This window comes from Bufo bufo, chromosome 1 (genome assembly GCF_905171765.1).
Source record: "Bufo bufo chromosome 1, aBufBuf1.1, whole genome shotgun sequence".
Taxonomy (NCBI): domain Eukaryota; kingdom Metazoa; phylum Chordata; class Amphibia; order Anura; family Bufonidae; genus Bufo; species Bufo bufo.
This window is the reverse complement of record NC_053389.1, coordinates 229291079-229313932: the sequence shown is the minus strand read 5'-3', so window position 1 is coordinate 229313932 and position 22854 is coordinate 229291079. Positions and strand designations below refer to the sequence as shown.

Sequence of the window (22854 nt, the reverse complement as noted above, 5' to 3'; positions counted from 1 at the left end):
AAGGGGCCCAGGAGCAGTGTCCATATAGTACAATTCAGGCTAGGCCGGGCCCCCAGTGTGACTGTATCTGAAGGGGGCCCTGCCTGGTCTGAAATGTACTAGAAAAGGTGTACATACCAGTATAAAGGACCTTTGGAGTGCAGTATTGGTGATTGATGATGTCATGATCGAAGGTCCTTTAGCCTACCATTACTGCATACCAAAGGTCCTTTAGCCTCAGAAGAGAACAGAGAGCCTGCAGCCTGTAAGTAAATAAGTGTGTGTCTGTGTTTATCTGTGCGTATACGTGTTTATCTGTGTGTGTGTGTATATATATATATATATATATATATATATTAGGGTGGCCAGACTTCTGGTTTTAGGCCGGACAGTCCGATTTTCTGGCTACTTGTCCTCCGTCCAGCGCAGTCCCTGGACGGACACAGGGATGTCCACTCTTGCAGTAGCTCACGCTCAGAGGCTTCTCTCACCCCCAGTCAGTCGCTAGAGCCGCAGACATGGCTCCCTGTGGCTGACTGAGGGGGAGATAAGCGCCCCGGGCTGCCCCCAGCTCACCTTCCGGTCTGAAAGTACTACCCTCTCCTTCCTCTGTTTTTCCAGCTGGCGGTGGAGGCATGGCTTCACTGAGGCAGGGCGTGGCTTTATGTGGTTTGGAGGCATGGTTTGTGCGTTGTGGGCGTGTATCTGTGTATATCTTTTTGTGTATGTGTGTGTTTATATATATCTGTGTGTATAATATGCAAAGGATGAGGCAGCACTCCAAGTAAAGTGAAGAAATGGTGGATCTTTATTCCCCTCTGCAACGTTTCAACCGCTCAATGCGTTCTTTCTCAAGCATGTGTATATATCTGTGTGTATATATACAGGGCCGTCTTTAATATTGATTGGACCCTGGGCAAAAATTTACTTGGGCCCCCTGGATCCCGCCTTCCCACACCTTAGCAGGCAATCACGCCCTCCACCACAACACACACACACACACACACACAAAATCCACACATCTGGTAGAGTACAGTGAATGACTGTAAATACTTCCAGTTCTGAAGACTCCAGCGGCTCAGTATCAGTGCTCTGGGCAGCTGGGCTCAGGCTGGAAGTGGGCACCGCTCTGCAGGAAGGAGACCAGGTCTCAGTTCACCCTAGTGTTACAGTGCACCCCAGCACCCCACAGTATGCAGTATAGCACCCTATAGTATACAGCAACCCACAGTATGCAGTATAGCACCCTATAATATACAGCACCACACAGTATGCAGTATAGCACCCCACTGTCACCGCCAGCTCTCTGAGAAGATCTGGCAGACGTTCTTCTGTACCTCTTGCATGATGTTCTTTGTTTTGGTTTCACTTTGTCATCTCTTTTCCTTCTCCCAGCTGTCACCTATTCACACTAATTGCCTCCCTTTATATTCCCTCCCATACTGCCTCACTTTGCGGTTTATACTACTTCCTGGATTGAAGTGATCACTTGTCACGAGGGTATCGAGAACCACGCCTGACTCCGCTATACCCGGGGTCAGGAAGTCGCAGCGGTTGGCTGCACGCTCTATTTAAGATAGGGCTGTTTTCCTTATGGTAGCTTTCTGGGTTTGCTTTGCAAACCCTTTTGGCTCACTCAGGGATCCGTAGCTCCTTCTCCTCAGCTGTTCCTTGTCCAGCACTCCCAAACCTCCTTATATTCCTCTCTCACACTTCTCTGGTTGCCAGAGATAGAACTTCCTGCCTGGACATCTATTCTGACCTCCTGGAGCTGTGTTGCTGCGTTCTCTGGTAGTTGGTCCAGAACGCTACCCTCCGGATCCCTGTTGGACCTTTGTGGGCTATTGTGATCGCCCACCTGGGTGTATGTGTTTGTCTGTTTTGTCTGTCCTTTCCCTAAAATGAGCCCTAGATAGTGAACAGGCCGGTGGGATCGCTAGTCCGCACCACTATCACTAAGAGGGAAACACCAGGGAGAGGACAGACAAAACAGACAAACACATACACCCAGGTGGGCGATCACAATAGACCACAAAGGTCTAACAGGGATCCGGAGGGTAGCGTTCTGGACCAACTACCAGAGAATGCAGCAACACAGCTCCAGAAGGTCAGAATAGATGTCCAGGCAGGAAGTTCTATCTCTGGCCACCAGAGAAGTGTGAGAGAGGAATATAAGGAGGTTTGGGAGTGCTGGACAAGGAACAGCTGAGGAGAAGGAGCTACGGATCCCTGAGTGAGCCAAAAGGGTTTGCAAAGCAAACCCAGAAAGCTACCATAAGGAAAACAGCCCTATCTTAAATAGAGCGTGCAGCCAACCGCTGCGACTTCCTGACCCCGGGTATAACGGAGTCAGGCGTGGTTCTCGATACCCTCGTGACATCACTGCTGGAGACTTCTGTTACTGCTTGTTCAGATAAGTCCTTTCTTGTATTGTGTTTCTTTGCTGGCTTGTTTCTAGGTGACCCTGACTCCCTCCGTATTAAGTGCAGGGAGCGGTTTTTGTTTGCGGTTCCGGAGATTCAATTTCTTGGTTTTCTTCTCTCCGCTTCTGGTTTTCGCATGGACCCTGAGAAGGTTCACGCTGTGCTTGATTGGGAGCTCCCTGAGAATCAGAAGGCGCTGATGTGGTTTTTGGGTTTTGCCAATTATTACAGAAAGTTCATTTTGAATTATTCCTCTGTTGTTAAGCCACTCACTGATATGACTAAAAAAGGGGTAGATTTTTTCTCCTGGTCGGTAGATGCGCTTAAGGCCTTTTCTAGTATCAAGGAGAATTTTGCTTCCGCTCCCATTTTGGTACAGCCTGATGTCTCTCTACCTTTTGTTGTTGAGGTGGACGCTTCTGAGGTGGGTGTGGGTGCGGTCTTATCTCAGGGTCCCTCTCCTGCCAAATGGCGACAGTGTGCCTTTTTCTCAAGGAAACTCTCCTCCGCAGAGAGAAATTACGATGTGGGAGATAGGGAGTTGTTGGCCATCAAATTAGCTTTTGAGGAATGGCGCCATTGGCTAGAGGGAGCCAGACACCTTATTACCGTGTTTACCGACCATAAGAATCTGGCCTACTTGGATCAGCCAAGCGTCTGAACCCGAGACAGGCCAGATGGTCTTTATTCTTTTCTAGGTTTAATTTTGTTGTCACGTTCCGCCCTGGGGTTAAAAATGGGAAGGCTGATGCCCTGTCACGTTGTTTTCCGGGAGGGGGGAACTTTGAAGACCCCCATTTTGGCTGAAGGGGTGGTCGTCTCTGCTCTTTATCCTGATTTGGAGGCAGAGGTTCAGGCAGCCCAGGCAGAGGCTCCTGATCTTTGTTCTCCTGGGAGGTTGTTTGTGCCTCTCGCTTTACGACACAAGGTTTTTAAGGAGCACCACGATACTGTCCTTGCTGGGCACCCAGGGAGTAGAGCCACAGTGGATCTCATTGCTCGGAGATTCTGGTGGCCGGCTCTTCATAAGACGGTTGAGGGTTTTGTGGCAGCCTGCGAGACCTGCGCTCGTGCCAAGGTCCCTCATTCACGGCCATCGGGTTCTCTCCTCCCGTTACCCATTCCTTCCCGTCCTTGGACGCATCTGTCCATGGACTTCATTACGGACCTGCCTCGTTCCTCGAGGAAGACTGTGATTCTAGTAGTAGTGGACCGTTTTAGCAAAATGGCGCATTTCATTCCCTTTCCTGGGTTACCCAATGCTAAGACGCTGGCGCAAGCATTTGTTAATCACATTGTTAAATTGCATGGCATTCCTTCAGACATCGTTTCTGATAGGGGCACGCAATTTGTTTCCAGATTCTGGAAGGCCTTCTGTTCTCGCTTGGGGGTTCGGTTGTCTTTCTCTTCTGCTTTTCACCCGCAGTCGAATGGTCAGACCGAACACGTCAATCAGAATCTGGAGACATATCTGCGCTGTTTTGTGGCAGAGAATCAGGAGGATTGGTGTTCTTTTTTGTCCCTTGCTGAGTTTGCTTTAAATAACCGTCGCCAGGAGTCCTCTGATAAGTCACAATTTTTTGGTGCATATGGGTTTCATCCACAGTTTGGGACATTCTCTGGAGAGGGGTCTTCTGGTTTACCTGATGAGGAGAGATTTTCCTCGTCTTAGTCATTTATTTGGCAAAAGATTCAGGGTAATCTGAAGAGGATGAGTGAGAGATATTAGCGTGTGGCGGATAAGAGACGTGTGCCTGGTCCGGACCTGAATGTGGGTGATCTGGTGTGGTTGTCTACAAAGAATATCAAACTGAAGGTTCCCTCCTGGAAGTTGGGTCCTAAGTTTATTGGGCCTTACAAGATCTTGTCCGTCATCAATCCCGTTGCCTTCCGTCTTGATCTTCCTCAGACTTGGAAAATCCATAATGTTTTTCACAAGTCCCTATTAAAACCTTATGTCCAACCCACTCTACCCTCCTCTTTGCCTCCTCCTCCGATTGTTGTTGATGGTAATCTTGAATTTCAGGTCTCTAGGATTGTGGATTCTCGCATTATCCGCGGTTCTCTCCAGTACCTCGTTCATTGGGAGGGTTATGGTCCTAAAGAGATGATGTGGGTCCTAGTGGCGGACATTAAGGCCACTCGTCTCATCAGGGCTTTCCATAGGCCCCATCCTGAGAAGGTGGGCTCTGAGTGTCCGGAGTCCACTCGTAGAGGGAGGGGTACTGTCACCGCCAGCTCTCTGAGAAGGTCTGGCAGACGTTCTTCTGTACCTCTTGTATGATGTTCTTTGTTTTGGTTTCACTTTGTCATCTCTTTTCCTTCTCCCAACTGTCACCTATTCCTCCCTTTATATTCCCTCCCATACTGCCTCACTTTGCGGTTTATACTACTTCCTGGATTGAAGTGATCACTGCTGGAGACTTCTGTTACTGCTTGTTCAGATAAGTCCTTTCCTGTATTGTGTTTCTTTGCTGGCTTGATTCTAGGTGACCCTGACTCCCTCCGTATTAAGTGCAGGGAGCCGGTGGTCGTGTACCCTCACTATTATAGGGTTTTCAGGTGTCACACAGTCTAGGTACGAGGGCATGCAATCGTCTACCTCTGAGACCTTTTGTATGTGCTTAGCAGTCAGGGTGAGCTCTTAGGGTTTTACAGGGGTCACCTTTATGCTCCTTAGTTTGGGATTAAGCCAGTCGGATGTTTATCCATAACTTCCAGCTATCTGCTATATCATCCGTGACACCCACACTATACAGTACCCCACAGTATACAGTAGAGCAGTATAGCAGCCCACAGTATACAACACCTCACAGTATACAGTAGATCAGTATAGCACCTCACTGTATACAGCACCCCAAACTATACACGATATAGCAACCCACACTATACAGCCCCCCACACTATACAGTACAGCAGTATAGCACTCCACAATATACAGCACCCACAGTATACAGCCCCCCACAGTATACAGCCCCCCACAGTATTCAGTACAGCAGTATAGCACTCCACAATATACAGCACCCACAGTATACAGTATACAGCCCCCCACAGTATACAGTACAGCAGTTTAGCACTCCACAATATACAGCACCCACAGTATACAGTATACAGCCCCCCACAGTATACAGTACAGCAGTATAGCACTCCACAATATACAGCACCCACAGTATACAGTATACAGCCCCCCCCCACTATACAGTACAGCAGTATAGCACTCCACAATATACAGCACCCACAATATACAGTATACAGCCCCCACAGTATACAGGCCCCCACACTATACAGCACCCCACTATACAGTAGTTTACAGTATATTAGCATAACAGCCCCTGTCACCTTTTTCTGATTTAATCTTCACAAAAAAAGCTCCACAGTTAAGGCAAACTTCTACAGCAACACTCCTGGTAGAAAGGACCTTGATGACCTCATAGCTATGTGACGACCAGTAATATTGCTAGGTTGCTGGTCACATGGTGATGATGTCATCTAAGGTCCTAGAGAATCACAGCTCTCACAGTACGCTGCCTGGAGTGCCGGCAGGGATGGCATGGCAGCACCCCCTGTGTAGCTGACAGCCTGACACCCGGGACAGTGGCTAGCAGGGCTCAAGAGGCAGCTGCCTTGGGCCCCCCAGGAGCAACTTGGCCGGGGCAGCTGCCCCTTTTGCCCCTTGTTAAAGACGGCCCTGTATATATATATTTGTGACACAATGAGGGTGACACAGTGAGAGGAATGGTCTGGGAAAACAGGTATTTTCTTTCCAGCGTGTGCTGCTGGGCTGATTTGTAGCCAGGTGGGGTCAAATACCGGACTGGATTTTAATTGCCGGTCCGGGCTTTTGGCAGCACCCGGCTGTCCTCAAACAGGCAGCTGGGCTCAGCAGCTGGATCTCTGTGTTGGGATCTTAGGCTTGGTGCCAGGTTGGAGGGCTGAGACCCATGGGCCGAGGAAACAGGTCCCCTAAAGCCTGCCGTGGACTGCTGGAGGCAAAACTGACATCAAGTGTGAATCAACACTGAAGTTTTGCGTTAAGAACTTGTCTTTTGCCTCTGTATTGCGTCCGCTTACCCTATCTACTAGAACAAAACCCCACAATTGATGGAGGATGCGGGCTTGCATTAAACACACTAAATTTCAACCCGTGACCCTCGACAAAATGGAGGCCATAATGAAGTCTCTTGTGGAGGCTAACCAGCAGCAGCGAGAAACCAACCTGCAACAACAGGAGGCTAACAGGCAGCAGCAAGAAACAAACCAGCTGCTGTTAGAACACGTGATGGCTATACAGATGGCAGGAACATCCCAAAGCGTCCATGATGTCCGGAAAGCGGTCCGTGCGGCGATCCCCAAGATGACATCCTTAGATGACGTCAAAACCTACCTGGCGATCTACGAGAAGGTGGCCACAAGGTAGAAACTACCCGGAGACCAGTGGGCTGAGGTCGTCGCTCTGTTCCTGGCATCCGATTCTCAGCGGGTGTATTTCGACTTGCCGGACGATCAAGCGGCCAACTACCAGAAAGTAAAGGGTGAAATTCTGGCAAGACTGGGGGTGAATGTGTTGGTCCGGGCCCAGCAGGTACATCAGTGGGAGCCCACGAGACCCCTGTATTATGACTTATTTCACCTCTTTCAAAAGTGGCTACAGCCTGATGTGCTGAGTACCACGGCTATGCTGGATCAACTATTAGCTGATATGTTCTGGAGGGCTTTGCCACCCCCTCTCCAGCACTGGATCAGCCAGGTGTCTGCTGGCAATGCCCTGGAGATGGTGGACCTGGTGGACCGCTATGAGGCTACTAAGAATCTAAAGGGGCGTTCTTTTGGGAGGGGGGCAGTCAAACCCCGGAAATCTCCACCCCAGGCTTGGAGATTTGAGCCGATGAAACCCAACCGGGATGTACCCACTATGGGCCTGGCTCCGTTAGTCTGCTGGCAGTAACAGGAGCCTGGCCATGTAAGGGCTGACTGTCCTCATCGGGTTGAGCCCATGGACACTAATTGTGGTTACTGTCAGTCGCTATATGCCAGGAAACTGTGTGCAACAGGTACCCCGCAATCTCTACACCACTTGTGCCAGGTGGAAGTCGGAGACACTCAAGCGGAGGTGCTGCTGGACTCAGGGAGCCTGGTGACCCTAGTGGACCACACTACCCTTGTGCGGTCCACTGAGTATACTGGCCGAAAAGTCGGGGTGATGTGCCTCCATGGAGACTTAAAAGACTACCCCACCGCGCTAGTGTCTTTAACCACAGTAGCCGGCAGGTGGACCCACGAGGTGGCAGTCGCCACAAATCTACACTACGAACTCATAATAGGGAGAGACTTTCCGGGCTTCCCGGCTCTATGGCTGGTTGTGAGAGTTACTGATACCTGTGAGTCAGGTGTAAAATTTCGGTACAGCACAACACCGGGACCCAACCCTATCCCGAGCCTGGGAGAACGTGGTAATAATTGATGGTAAACCACAACAACCTGGGGCCAAGTCGATGTTTCCCCGTTTTGTGGTTCATCAGAATATGCTGTGTTGGGTAAACCAGCTGCGGGGTGAACATATTGAACAGTTGGTGGTGCCCCAGGTTTATTGCAAACTTGTGTTAGAGTTAGCCCACCAACATGTTCTCGGGGGTCATCTGGGAATGCAGAAAACACAGGACCGGATATTATAACGGTTTTACTGGCCCAGTGTGTTTAGAGAGGTGGTCGAATTTTGAAAGTCATGCCCGACTTGCCAAACAACTAGCCCCCAGCACCTTTTCTGCAGTCCCTTAGTACCTCTCCCGATCATCAAGGTACCGTTTGAGCAAATCGCTATAGACCTCATAGATCTAGTACCAAAGTCCACTAGAAGACACCAACACATCTTGGTCATCGTAGATTACGCCACTCGGTATCCGGAGGCGGTGCCACTGCGACATACATGAGCCAAACTTATAGCTAAAGAGTTAATAGAGATGTTTTTCCGAGTGGGGCTACCTAAAGAGGATCTAACTGACCAGGGGACCTCTTTATGTCCAAGGCCATGAGGGAACTCTGTAAGTTGCTGCACATCACTACAGACGTCCGTTTATCATCCGCAAACTGACGGCCTGGTTGAAAGGTTTAACCTAACATTAAAAAACATGTTAAAAAGAGTGGTGTCTAAGGATGGGAAGGACTGGGACCTCCTTCCCATCCTTACGAGAGGTGCCCCAGGCCTCTACTGGGTTCTTGCCCTTCAAACTGCTATATGGCAGGCATCCTCGTGGTCTGTTGGACATAGCCAAAGAGGGCTGGGAGCAACAACCCAACCCATATAAAAGTATTATTGAATATGTCACCCAGATGCAGGAACGTATGGAAACAGTGTTGCCTCTTGTAAGAGAGCATATGGAGGCAGCTCAGCGAGCTCAAAGTCGGGTCTATAATCGGCAGGCTCGGGTCGGTATCTTTAACCCTGGAGATTGGATTTTGGTTCTGGTACCAACCATGGACAGTAAGTTCCTGGCTAGGTGGAAGGGACCTTACGAAGTAATCGAAAAAGTTGGAGAGGTAAACTGCAAGGTACACCAGCCAGGGCTGTGAAAGCCGGAGCAGGTTTACCATGTGAATTTACTCAAACCTTGGAAAGATAGGGAGACCGGTACTGACGACAACCCGTGGCCGAGTTTTCTAGGGGAAGATGTTCCAGCAACTCGGTCTAATGCAAGGGAAGCGGTTGCCACAGTGAAGATTCGGCTTACCTGGATGATATTGTCATCCACAGTACCGACTGAAAAAGTTACTTACCCAAAGTGCAGGTCGTAGTGGATTCCCTTCGGAAGGCTGGACTAACCGCTAACCCAAAAAATGTCCGATAGGGTTAGAGGAGACTAAATACCTGGGGTATGTCATTGGGCGCGGAGTCATCAAACCCCAATTGAAAAAAATAGAGGCGATACAAAATTGGCCCCGACCTGTCACTACTAGGCAAGTAAAAGTCGTTCTTGGGAATGGTGGGCTATTACATGGGGTTTGTCCCCCACTTTGCTACGGTGGCCGCCCCTTTGACAGGGCTCTTGAAGGGACGCAAGTCAGTGAGGGTTCGCTGGGATGATCAGGCGGAAGAGGCTTTCTCCGCTTTGAAGTCAGCCCTGTGCGGGTTCCTGGTTTTAGTGACGCCCAACTTCAAAAAGGAATTTATAGTACAGACGGATGCCTCCGAAGTAGGCCTCGGTGCTGTACTGTCTCAGGAAGTCAAAGGGGAGGAGCATCCCGTTGTCTTCCTCAGCCGTAAGCTCACCCCAGCCGAGACCAGGTACAGTATAGAGGAGAGAGAGTGCCTGGCTATCAAGTGGGCACTCGAGTCTCTCCGTTATTTGTTGGGGAGAAAATTCCGTCTGGTAACCGACCACTCCCCTCTCAAGTGGATGAGCCAGGTCAAAGACAGAAATGCCCGGGTCACCTTTCCCTACAGAACTTTAATTTACAGTGGAACAAAAGGCAGGCCAGTTGCAGGGAAACGCGGATGCCCTGTCCCGAGTACACTGTCTGGCGAGTGTTCACCCTCTCAGGGTTGAACAAAGGGGGGGGGGTATGTGACACAGTGAGGGGAACAGCCAGGTGGGGTCAAATACCGGACTGGATTTTAATTGCCGACCCGGGTTTTTGTCAGCACCTGGCTGTCCTTAAATAGGCAGCTGAGCTCAGGTGCAGGATTTGTGTTGGAATCTGAGGCTTGGTGCCAGGTTGGACGGCTGAGACCCATGGGCCGAGGAAACAGGCCCTCTAAAGCCTGCCATGGACTGCTGGAGGCAGAACTGACATTAAGGTGACTTGTCTTATATGAACTTTCCAATTTGTGTGAAGTAACACCAAGATGTACTTTCCATTGTGTGTGACGTAAACACCAAGACTGCAAAGTAACGCATTGTTTTGTGCATTTGCCTCAAGTGTGAATAAATACTGAAATTTTGCGTTAAGAACTTGTCTTTTGCCTCTGTACTGCGTCCGCTTACCCTATCTACCAGAGCGAAACTCGTGTGTGTGTGTGTGTGTGTGTGTGTGTACACAGTGGTTAGCACTGGTGCCTAGCAGCACTGGGGTCCTAGGTTTGAATCCGACCAAGGGCAACATCTGCATGGAGTTTGTATGTTCTCCCCGTGTTTGTGTGGGTTTCCTCCGGGTACTCCGGTTTCCTCCCACACTCATACTGAAACTGAAAGGGACCTTAGATTGTGAGCCCCATTGGGGACAGTTGGATGCTAATGTCTGTAAAGCTCTGTGGAATATAGTAGCGCTATATAAGTGCATAAAATAAGTAAATAATAATAAATATATATGCTGTGCAGCCCAGTCAGTTCTAGCTATGCCCCTGTCTCCGACCACCATTTAATTAAATTTTTTCTCAATGTTACAGAGACCCCCCCCAAATGGGAAGAGGCTACTGGAGGCTCAGTTCTTCTCTCTCTGGGTACCATTGCTGGATCTCTGCAGCAGTAAGGCCTCATGCACACGACCGTTTTTCGGGTCCGCATCCGAGCCGCCGTTTTTGTGGCTTGGATGCGGACCCATTCCCTTCAATGGGGCTGCAAAAGATGCGGACAGCACTCCATGTGCTGTCCGCATCCGTTGCTCCGTTCCGTGGCCCCGCAAAAAAAATAGAACATGTCCTATTCTTGTCCGTTTTGCGCACAAGAATAGGCATTTCTACAATGGGCCGCCTGTTCCGTTCCGAAAATTGCGCAAGGCACACGGGTGGCTTCTTTTTTTTGTGGATCCGCGGTTTGCGGACCGCAAAAAACGGCACGGTCGTGTGCATGAGGCCTAAGTCTGAGGAGTTGGAGATGTTCAAGGACAGGGTGGGGAGATTCTTCTGCCAGCTCTCGAGCCTCAGGAGCCTGAGCAGGCACCACCTGTATCAGGGCCTGAGGAGTAAAGTTGAACGTCTTGTCTTGACTGGGGGTAGCTGCGAGGACAGTGAAGTCTTTGCTCTTTGGTTAGCTCCAGAGTGAAGTCTTTGCTCTTTGGATTGTGAGTGATTACAGGAAATACCGCTCACCCGACCCTTACAGAAACTGCAGGATGTCAGTAAGTAGTAAGATTGTGTCAGGTCTGATTGATAGTATGGGGTCCCTGAGAAGGTCCAAATCAAGGATCCGGGAGGTTGTCAGATCCTTTTACTCACATCTCATGGCAAGGATAGATCTTGATCGTGATTAGATGTTGGCTTTCCTGGCGGAAACTATTTCTGAACCAAGAGTAGACCCCTCTCTTGACGTTTTGACTGAAATGATCCAGAAAGAGGAAGTCAATCTGGTGAAAAAATCACCAGATCCAGATGGCTTAACATCTGAGTTTTATAAGCCCTTAAAGGAAACCTTGGTTCCTCTCTTGACTGAGGTATTCAATGTGTGTCTCTCGTCGGGCGCTGTACCAAAGTGAATGAGGAGGTTGACCCTGATCATTCTGTCAAAGGGTAAAAATCTGTTCCACAATGAGAATTGATGTCCCATAGCGCTCCTCGGTGTGAACAGAAGGATTCTGGTGAAGGTGCTATTTAATCGGTTGGTGAAGTTTGCACCCCAGCTCTTTTCTGGGGCCCAGCACTGCTCTGTTCCAGGTCGCAGTACTTTTAGTGCTGTGCTCAATGTCCAGGAGGCCATGGAGCAGGGCAGGGCAGGTTATTGGAAAGGGTACATGCTGTCTTTGGATCAGGCAAAAGCGTTTGATTGTGTTGACAATGAGTACTTCTGTAAGTCTGTCCTTCTGAGATATGGCCTGCCGGGTGAGTTTGTTGATTGGCTTAAGACCTTGTATGCAGGGGGAGAGAGTTTCCCGCTTATGAATGGTTGGATTGGCTGCCCTTTCGAAGTGGGATCTGGGGTTCGCAGGGTTGTCCTTTGAGCCTGCTATTTTATGTGTTCACGATTAATCCCTTCCTTAGAAGGGTTGATCGTGGGCCATTGGGATGGACCAGACGGCTCTGGAGGCCACACTGAGGGTAGTGGCATATGCTGATGACGTAACCATCTTTGTGTCTTCGAGAGGGGAGGCAGTGTGGGTGCTGTTGGAGGTAGAACACTACTCATCTGGGTCCATGATGAAACGGGATAAGTGTGAGAGTCTCTGGCTGGGAGGAGGACATCCTGGTACTGATCTCCCAGACACTCTTCCAGAGCTCCAGGAGTGCATTGAATTTGGCCAGGGGGATTACCCCCATCAAAATTGTGGCAGCAGGCTTAAGACTATCGTTCAGAAGGTGGATCAGTGGAAGGGTTGGTCTTTGACCCTCAGGGAAAGGGTGAACATTATCAAAACCTGATCCCTTTGCTGTTATATCTGAGCAGTGTGTGCATCTTGCCAGAACTTTTCTGCACTTGGGTCTACAGTCGGTTCTTCCAGATGTTATGGAGAAATAGACTGAACCTTGTCAAGGGGGAGGTTACTTGCCGTACAAGGAGACTAGGAGGGTTGGGTATGGTCAACCCTGTGGTGTTCCTGGTGAACACCTTTATTAAGATCAACCTACCAAACCTCTGGAAAGAGAGGGCTCCTCAGTGGGTAGTCTCCTGTCAGGGATGGTTTCGGCCTTTTTTCCAGGAATGGAAGACTGGGAGGTAACTGATGGATCGCCACACACCACATGGGCATCTCCCGGTTTATGCTGCCCTGGTTCTGATGGTAATACATCAGTGGGGTCTGGGGATGTGGGAAATCAGGACTGAGTCAAGGGAACTCCTTGACCAAAGGGTTCTGTTGACCCATTTCCAGAAATATGTGTCTCTCGGGGACTGCCAAAGTCAGGATCTGGGGGTCTGGTTACAAATTTTGAATCCCATCAGGATTCCTTTGAAGTTTTGGACAATCTGAAGTGTAGGAGCTCTGAGGACAAGGGGGTGTCCATGGGAGGAGTGCAGTGGCATGCTGGAAAGCATGGACCACTTCCTGCTTCATTGTCCCTTTAACACAGAGATTTACACCAGGGTGGGGACCTCCATCGACTGGTCTAGGCTGTTCACTCTCTCCTATGCGGAATGGGCCTATGTAGCATTCAGACACCCAGGTGGTAGAGACTGCTACACTTTATTACTTGTCAGCTCAGTGGTTAGGTACTACACGTGGCATGCACAATGCTTGGTCTCAATGCAGTGCAAAATCGTCTCCGTGGATGAGGTAGTTAGGAACATTCTCAGAAACCTGGTGAAGGTACGTTCTCTTGAGTATGAGAGGATGGGGCCAGGTAGAGCCTCTCTCCTGTGGAGAGGTTTTTCCTTTGGAGTACCCTAGCCTGTTGTCTCCCTTCCCGGCGGCGGGCTAATGCTGACACTGTAGATTTTTGTTTTGTTTTGGTGGCTGTATGAGGCCATAGGGCCTACAGGTGCCGAACCTGGGCTTTAGTGGTTGTGTGTGGCTGAAAATCCTCACTATAGGTCTGCATGTATTTTAGTATATATGTATATATTGGTATGTAATGTGTATATACACTGAACAAAAATATAAACACAACACTTTCGGTTTTCCTCCCATTTTGCATAAGCTGAACTTAAAGATCTGAAACATTTTCTACATACACAAAAGACCCATTACTCTCAAATATTGTTCACAAATCTGTCTAAATCTGTGTTAGAGAGCACTTCTCCTTTGCCGAGATAATCCATCCCACCTCACAGGTGTGGCATATCAAGGTCATGATTAGACAGCATGAATATTGCACAGATGTGCCTTTGACTGCCTACAATAAAAGACCACTCTGAAATGTGCAGTTTGATCACACAGCACAATGCCACAGATGTCGCAACGTTTGAGGGAGCGTGCAATTGGCATGCTGACTGCAGGAATGTCTACCAGACCTGTTGCCCGTGCAATGAATGTTCATTTCTCTACCATAAGCCGTCTCCAAAAGCGTTTCAGAGAATTTGGCAGTACATCCAACCGGCCTTACAACCGCAGACCACGTGTAACCACACCAGCCCAGGACCTCCACATCCAGCATGTTCACCTCCATGATGGTCTGAGACCAGCCACCCTGACAGCTGCAGCAACAATCAGTTTGCATAACCAAAGAATTTCTGCACAAACTGTCAGAAACCGTCTCAGGGAAGCTCATCTGCATGCTCGTCGTCCTCATTGGGGTCTGGACCTGCCTGCAGTTCGTCGTCATAACCAACTTGAGTGGGCAAATGCTCAAATTCGATGGCGTCTGGCACATTGGAGAGGCGTTCTGTTCACGGATGATTCCCGATTTTCACTGTTCAGGGCAGATGGCAGACAGCGTGTGCGTCGTTGTGTGGGTGAGCGGTTTGCTGACGTCAACGTTGTGGATCGAGTGGCCCATGGTGGTCTTGGGGTTATGGTATGGGCAGGCGTATGTTATAGACAACGAAAACTGGTGCATTTTATTGATGGTATTTTGAATGCACAGAGATACCGCAACGAGATCCTGAGGCCCGTTGTTGTGCCATTCATCCACGACCATCATCTCATGTTGCTGCATGATAATGCACAGCCCATATTGCAAGGATCTGTACACAATTCCTGGAAGCTGAAAACATCCCAGTTCTTGTATGGCCAGCATACTCACCGGACATGTCACCTATTGAGCGCATTTGGGATGCTCTGGATGGCGTATACGACAGTGTGTTCCAGTTCCTGCCAATATTCTGCAACTTCCACAGGCCACAATCAACAACCTGATCAACTCTATGCGACGGAGATGTGTTGCACTGCGTGAGGCAAATGGTGGCCACACCAGATACTGACTGGTTTTCTGATACCCCCCCCCCCCCTGTAAGGCAAAACTGTGCACATATCAGAGTGGCCTTTTATTGTGGCAGTCTAAGGCACACCTGTGCAATATTCATGTTGTCCAATCAGCACCTTGATATGCCACACCTGTGAGGTGGAATGGATTATCTCGGCAAAGGAGAACTGCTCACTAACACACAGATTTAGACAGATTTGTGAACAATATTTGAGAGTAATGGGTCTTTTGTGTATGTAGAAAATGTTTCAGATCTTTGAGTTCAGCTCATGCAAAATGGGAGCAAAACCGAAAGTGTTGCTTTTATATATTTGTTCAGTGTGTGTGTATATATATATATATATATATATATATATATATGTACACTGCTCAAAAAAATAAAGGGAACACAAAAATTACACATCCTAGATCTGAATTAATTAAATATTCTTCTGAAATACTTTGTTCTTTACATAGTTGAATGTGCTGACAACAAAATCACACAAAAATAAAAAAATGGAAATCCAATTTTTTAACCCATGGAGGTCTGGATTTGGAGTCACAGTCAAAATTAAAGTGGAAAAACACACTACAGGCTGATCCAACTTTGATGTAATGTCCTTAAAACAAGTCAAAATGAGGCTCCGTAGTGTGTGTGGCCTCCACGTGCCTGTATGACCTCCCTACAACGCCTGTGCATGCTCCTGATGAGGTGGCGGACGGCCTCCTGAGGGATCTCCTCCCAGACCTGGACTAAAGCATCTGCTAACTCCTGGACAGTCTGTGGTGCAACGTGACGTTGGTGGATAGAGCTAGACATGATGTCCCAGATGTGCTCAATTGGATTCAGGTCTGGGAAACGGGCGGGCCAGTCCATAGCATCAATGCGTTCGTCTTGCAGGAACTGCTGACACACTCCAGCCACATGAGGTCTAGCATTGTCTTGCATTAGGAGGAACCCAGGGCCAACCGCACCAGCATATGGTCTCACAAGGGGTCTGAGGATCTCATCTCGGTACCTAATGGCAGTCAGGCTACCTCTGGCGAGCACATGGAGGGCTGTACGGCCCTCCAAAGAAATGCCACCCCACACCATTACTGACCCAATGCCAAACCGGTCATGCTGGAGGATGTTGCAGGCAGCAGAACGTTCTCCACGGCGTCTCCAGACTCTGTCACGTCTGCCACATGTGCTCAGTGTGAACCTGCTTTCATCTGTGAAGAGCACAGGGCACCAGTGGCGAATTTGCCAATCTTGGTGTTCTCTGTCAAATGCCAAACGTCCTGCATGGTGTTGGGCTGTAAGCACAACCCCCACCTGTGGACGTCGGGCCCTCATATCACCCTCATGGAGTCTGTTCCTGACCGTTTGAGCAGACACATGCACATTTGTGGCCTGCTGGAGGTCATTTTGCAGGGCTCTGGCAGTGCTCCTCCTGTTCCTCCTTGCACAAAGGCGGAGGTAGGGGTCCTGCTGCTGGGTTGTTGCCCTCCTACGGCCTCCTCCACATCTCCTGATGTACTGGCCTGTCTCCTGGTAGCGCCTCCATGCTCTGGACACTACGCTGACAGACACAGCAAACCTACCTGAGCCACTTGTGTGGGTTGTAGACTCCGTCTCATGCTACCACTAGAGTGAAAGCACCGCCAGCATTCAAAAGTGACCAAAACATCAGCCAGGAAGCATAGGAACTGAGAAGTGGTCTGTGGTCACCACCTGCAGAACCACTCCTTTATTGGGGGTGTCTTGCTAATTGCCTATAATTTCCACCTGCTGTCTATCCCATTTGCACAACAGCATGTGAAATTGATTGTCACTCAGTGTTGCTTCCTAAGTGGACAGTTTGATTTCACAGAAGTGTGATTGACTTGGAGTTACATTGTGTTGTTTAAGTGTTCCCTTTATTTTTTTGAGCAGTGTATATATATATATATATACAGTATATTGTGTATTTGTATAGTGATGAATATATTTTATAATTTGGGTTTTGTTGGATTTAGTGTAAGGTTGGGTGGTGGGTAAATGGTGGAGGGTTCTATGGGACATTGGGGACTTTTGGGGTATATAAGAAAATCCTAGGCTGGTTCATGGACGTCTGTAATCATGTACTGGGGGCATGGGATAGGGGACCAGCTCAGGGTCCAAAAAAAAAATTATATGTGTGTTGTATTGGGATGTTGGTGTGTGGGATTTTTGTAAGATTTCTGTATTTTGTTGTGTATGTAGGTAAAATGGAACCGAATCAGGAATGTTAGTACATAAAAATTGTAAATACGGTATATAGTTGGTGTTTTTTGGGGGAGTGAGAGTTGGGTTGGACCGGTGTTGTCTGTACCATGCTAAGGGGCATTATGTTCTGTATATTTGGTTTGAATTTGTGTTATGTTTTGGTGTGATTTATGTTTTTGTTTATGTTTTTAAATTTTTAATTTTAATAGAATAAATACAGGATGTAGCTCAGGATCAATACAGGATTAGTAATGTAATGCATGTACACAGTGACTTAATTTTATGTGTATACTAGCTGAAGGACCCGGCTTCACTTGGGTATATTTAATCTATTTCATTTAATGTTTGTGTGTGTCGTTAAAAGATATCAATACTATCCACTATAACAGTGACATCTACAGCACCCCGCCCCCAAAACAGTGACCTCCACAGCCCCCCACCCCTTAACACTGCCCCCCCTCCACAGTGCCTCTTCCCTTAAAATTGGACCTCTACAGCAGTCCACACCCTTAACTTTGACCTTTACAGCAGCCTTCCCCTTTAACAGTGACTTTCACAACATACCACCTTGACAGTGACCTCCACAGGGGCCAGCCCCTTAACAGTGGCCTTTACTGGATCGGGGGTGTGTTCATTTTTTCAATCCCTGTCGGCTGAGGAGTGGAGGGGCGTGGCCTAACCAGATCGGGGCGTGGCTTAGCGGGACCTAGAAGTTGGTTTTTAACTTCATTTTTTCCATCTCAGTCGGCTGAGGAGTGGTAGGGGGTGTGGCCTAACTGCATCAGGGGCATGTCCTTTTGAGCAGCTCACTCTAAGACAGCAGCACTGTGCTGTCTGAGTGTAAGCTGCAGGGAGAAAGTCATCCTCCCTCCCACCCTTGCAGCTGACAGAAGTTGATTTTTACCTTTATCTTTTCAATCCCCGTCGGCTCAGGAGTGGGAGGGGGCTGGCCTAACCAGATCAGGGGCGTGACTTAGCGGGAACCAGGGGGCAGGGTTTTAAGTCTTGAGGGTGGACACATTGTGGCAGGGGGCGTGTCTGGGCTCATTCCTGCAAGAGTGACGCCCCTCTGGGCACCTTACTGGCTTAATTGCATACCAAATAAACTGGATTTTCAGAGGATAAGAACATCTATTGCTGGAACAAAGGCACATCTTGAAATAAGGTACTAAGTGCTATCAGGCCATGGCTTTACTTCAATAGCAATTATCCTTGTGACAGATTTCCTTTAAAGCTCTCCTACAGCAGTGAAGAAAAATGGCTGGGTTGTTATGGAAACCTGGAGTAAAACTGTGTATGTGGAGACTGGAGGACCTGGGAGCTTCTATTGGCTGATAAGGGTCATGTGACCAAGCTTCTATTGGCTAATGTATTTTTTGGGAATATCTCAGGAACAGTATGTCCTAGAGAGCTGAGACTTGGTCTAAAACCTTCCCGGACACCTGATGTACCTGTGTGCCAAATTTCGTGATTGTAAATGTGACGGTGCGGACGTACATACACACAGACATACACTCAGCTTTATATATTAGATTATATCGGTATACAGTACATAGCAGTGTTCACTGTGGACATCCCGGTTAAAGATCATAAGAAAAATGGCTACTTGGAAATTGTGGGTTTTTCCTCTCTTTGGTTTAATTTGGGGATCTCTAACAAGCCTGATTTCCATGCCTGTGGAATCCTGGAGCTCAACAGACTCACCAACCTAATGGCAGATGTGGCGAAGACTTGTCCATTGGAGCCTACACTGAGTACGATAATAGACGCTATGACCACAATGAGATCTGGAAAGAGGAGAAGAAAAGTTACATGAGGAATTACGTGACCTGTGCTGTGAGTCTATAAGCACTGAACGGAGAAGCTTTCTTTAGTACAAAGGATATGTAAGGCGTTCTATCTAAACCATTGTGCACAATAATGCCCTTTAGTTCAATGGTAAGAAGCGGAAACATAACAGGTTATGTTGGCCCAAAGGAACTTAAATCTGCTGTCTGATCTGACCCTTTGGAAGGTCGCAGGGACATGAGCCCCTCCAACATATGGCACATATAGATTTCTCTGCACTTTGGTTAAAATGATTACCAGTGGTTGAGAATGTATCTACACACAGTGATTGCTCATAAAGGCATGTGGGGTCATTTATTAAGACCAGCGTTTTAGATACCGATCTTAATAATCCTGTGATCGTGCTTGATGCACCGGCCTCTACATAACTTAGGTGAATCCACCGCCGGCCTAAATCTACACCAGCTCCTTTGCTGGTGTAGATTTAGATAATTTTCTATGCCTAAAACAGATGTACAAAATGATAATTGGGATGAGCTGGCCGGTCTGCCCCCTTCTCCACCCACTGCCCCTCTTTCCAGAACTGATGTACTGGCGGGAGGAAGTCACAGATTTGGCCGCAAATCCCCTTTGTGACCAAATCTGCGACAGATATTTGCCAAAAATTGGCTTATATCTCTTCATAAATGACCCCCTTAGTGAAAAGTGGGGGCGTAAAGGGGTATTCTGATGTTCAAATGTTAATGTCTAGTTTTCCAATATGCTTTCTGTATAACAGAGTCCAGCCCTGTGTGCCCAACACATCACCACAGCAGATGAAAATGTGAAAGCTCCTATTGGCTGACAGTAGTGATTTTGAAAACTATTAGGAACTGATAAAGTAGAACTTTTCAATATACAAAGAATAACATTTGTTTGCTGAAGCTGGAAAATCCCCTTGTAAATGATCAGTGGCCACCAGATCAAATCTGGAAGTCAAGTCACAAGTGGTGACCCTGGAATGACTGAAAAAACTGGTGATGGATCCCACTGATATATGGCATTTTGTATGCTCTTTACTTACATTGTTTGAGCATTCTCCCCCCTGCCAGGATCATCAGGTTCCTTACCCTCTACAACCCAGCACAGTTGGGTCTCCCTAAGCTTCAGCAAGGAGAGGCAACTGGTTTCTGACTCTTGAAGGGCATTCTGGTTGGTGAATAGGTGGACGCGTCTCATTTTGAAGATAGACCACATCCTTGTGCACTTTTTGTAGCACTTGGTTGATATCAGAAGCATCATTTGTAACAGATCCCTTAATCATGTACCATTTATAATAGCAAAATATTTTATTTGGCAATAGGGCCTTTGCACCTCCTGAGATACCGGGGCCTAGTATGACTGCTGCCTCTGCACCCTCTAGAGCTAAACTTCTGTTTATCTAGAAGAAATAAGACCTCTGTGTATCTGTCACTCGTATACAGTGCCTATTGTCTATTATACAGCGGCTGATCTGAGGGAATCCATCAGCAGGATCTGTCAACAACTGCCTAGCAGGTAACTTGTATAACTAGGTAACCCTATAGTCAGAATAGAGTTCTATTCTACGTCCACCTTTACATCCTAAAATGTCTCTCACCAATTATAGAGATGGGCTTCCGAGCAAATCGTATCCGGCCCCTGAAGCCAACATATTTACTGCGGCAGCCTGCTGACCATAGCCGTACAAGATACTCGGCACCGAAGAACACCACCAGGACGATTTCCTGCAAGACAGAAATGGTTGGAAGACTCCAAGGTGTTCACACTGTAGCATTACAAAATACTGTTCTATAGTGTGGGGCCTATCGCTCTGCTTAGACTGAGTTTCCCAGTTCATGAATAGAATGCCAGAATTATAATGAAGACAGACTTACACAGGGGCTAGGTATTGGAAATATTGGTGCTTACCTGCATTCATGTTAATGGGGAGGGCATAAGAATAGGAAGAAGCCAAGTGAACCCCATAGAGTGTTAGTTGTGAACATCCTGGGTTTTGTAGTGCCTTCTGCTACTCACCATCCAGAAAAGAGTTCCAGTGGCAAATTCAGAGTAATATTCTATGGTAGACAGGACGCTGAATATTAGACAGATGAGGACAAGGAGGAACCTGTAGAAAACAAGCAAGTGGGGGTGATGGTCATACTGAGCTGTACTGAGGCATCATTCATGATAACAGACAGATGTACAGTATACAATCTCTGATGTACAGGATGGGTCACAAAAACCCTCTTTCCCTTGTGAGGTTTGCCCAGGATCATGGAATATTGACATACTTACCTGTTACAGAAGATGCTGGAGATGGTTTCCACCAGCAGCTTTGTGAAATTTTGCCAGTTTTGTCATATCCAGGAACAGCCTCTGTATCGCCACACGTTCCATAGGCCAGATATGAATTTCAATGTGCTGTATCAGTTCTAGGGATTAGATTTATAAACCCTTCAGGTAAAAGTTGCACACCATTAGGTCTGGTGACGGTGGAGGCCACAACCCTTTTCTCACGGTACGTTCTTCCATGAGTGCCCCATGTACTCGGGTCAGGGATGTGTGCAGTGTATGGCAAGTTGTGATCAGCTGGAAGATGACTGTATAAATACCTGTGTTCTCATTTTAATCCAAAATATTGGACCCACAATCAGCGTCCTCATATTTGGCCACCGAAAAGAGATTTTTGGATCATGAGGGGCTGTTGTTGCAGCTCGTGTGATTTTCTGTGTGGATAGTACTGTGGATTAACACACCCGGTTACATGGAGCAATGCTTCATCCGACCTGATGTTCTGCAGCGGCTCCGAATTTACGTCTATGATCACATACGGTAGCCGCTTACAATCCGCCACGTGCTTCTGTCCATCCCCCTCATTTGACACTCGGTGTGGCTTTAGGTGAGGCAATTTCAGTACATGTCGTTCTGCTGATGTGCGTCTGCTGGGATCATTTTTTCCCTCGATCTCCTACAGCTTCGCATAATCCTCTCCTAGATGTCTACAGCAATGATGGGTGTCGGAACACGTGGCTGTTTTTTTTTTTTTTGGCATCAGTCACGGATCCTGTGTAACGCAGCCTCCACACCACATCATGTATTCTGCTCCAGTAAAAATGAAAGCTAAGCTCTGATTGGTTGCTATGGGCAACAAAGACCATTTTAGTAAATGAGTTTTGATGAATGAGGCCCAATAAGCATTATCCTGTACAAACCACATGAGGGGAACAGGGGTCTCTTTTTAGTTGCCCACCCTGCATTATGTATTACACAATTGTACTTAGTGTAGCTCTCTCCAAAGAGTAGTACAGAGCGTAATTGGTCTGTAGGAGGTTTATAAAGTGTGTGATGTCTGCTGAGCATTAGGGCTAGTGCACACGAACATATTTTCTTTCCCTGTCCATTCCGGGGTTTTTTTGCACACCGTATGCAGAACCATTAATTTCAATGGGTTTGTAAAAAAAATGGAAGCTATTCCATGTGCATTCCGTTTCCGTATTTCCGTTCCGCAAAAAAATAGTCTTATTATTGTTAACATCACGGACGAGGCAAGGACTATTCTATTAGGAGGCAGCAGTTCCATTCTGCAAAATATGGAATGCCCACGAACGGCATCCATATTTTTTGCGGACCGCAAAATACCGACGGTCGTGTGCATGAGCCCTTAAAGGGGTATTCCCATCTTGTATTCCCATCTGGGATCCGCACCTGTACGAAGAACGGAGCCTGCA

At 47.8% G+C, this 22854-nt stretch overlaps 1 protein-coding gene across 1 annotated transcript in view; it reads right to left on the bottom strand.

Moving 5' to 3' along the window:
• Positions 1-22854, bottom strand: part of LOC120986936 (potassium voltage-gated channel subfamily KQT member 1-like) — a 111860-nt gene that overhangs the window by 59127 nt on the left and 29879 nt on the right. The window contains exons 2-4 of the mRNA XM_040415622.1: positions 21161-21251; positions 20742-20868; positions 19044-19122 (exon numbers count right to left, since the gene is read on the bottom strand). Of these exons, the coding sequence (XP_040271556.1) occupies positions 19044-19122; positions 20742-20868; positions 21161-21251 (297 nt within the window). The remainder of the gene's footprint in view (positions 1-19043; positions 19123-20741; positions 20869-21160; positions 21252-22854) is intronic.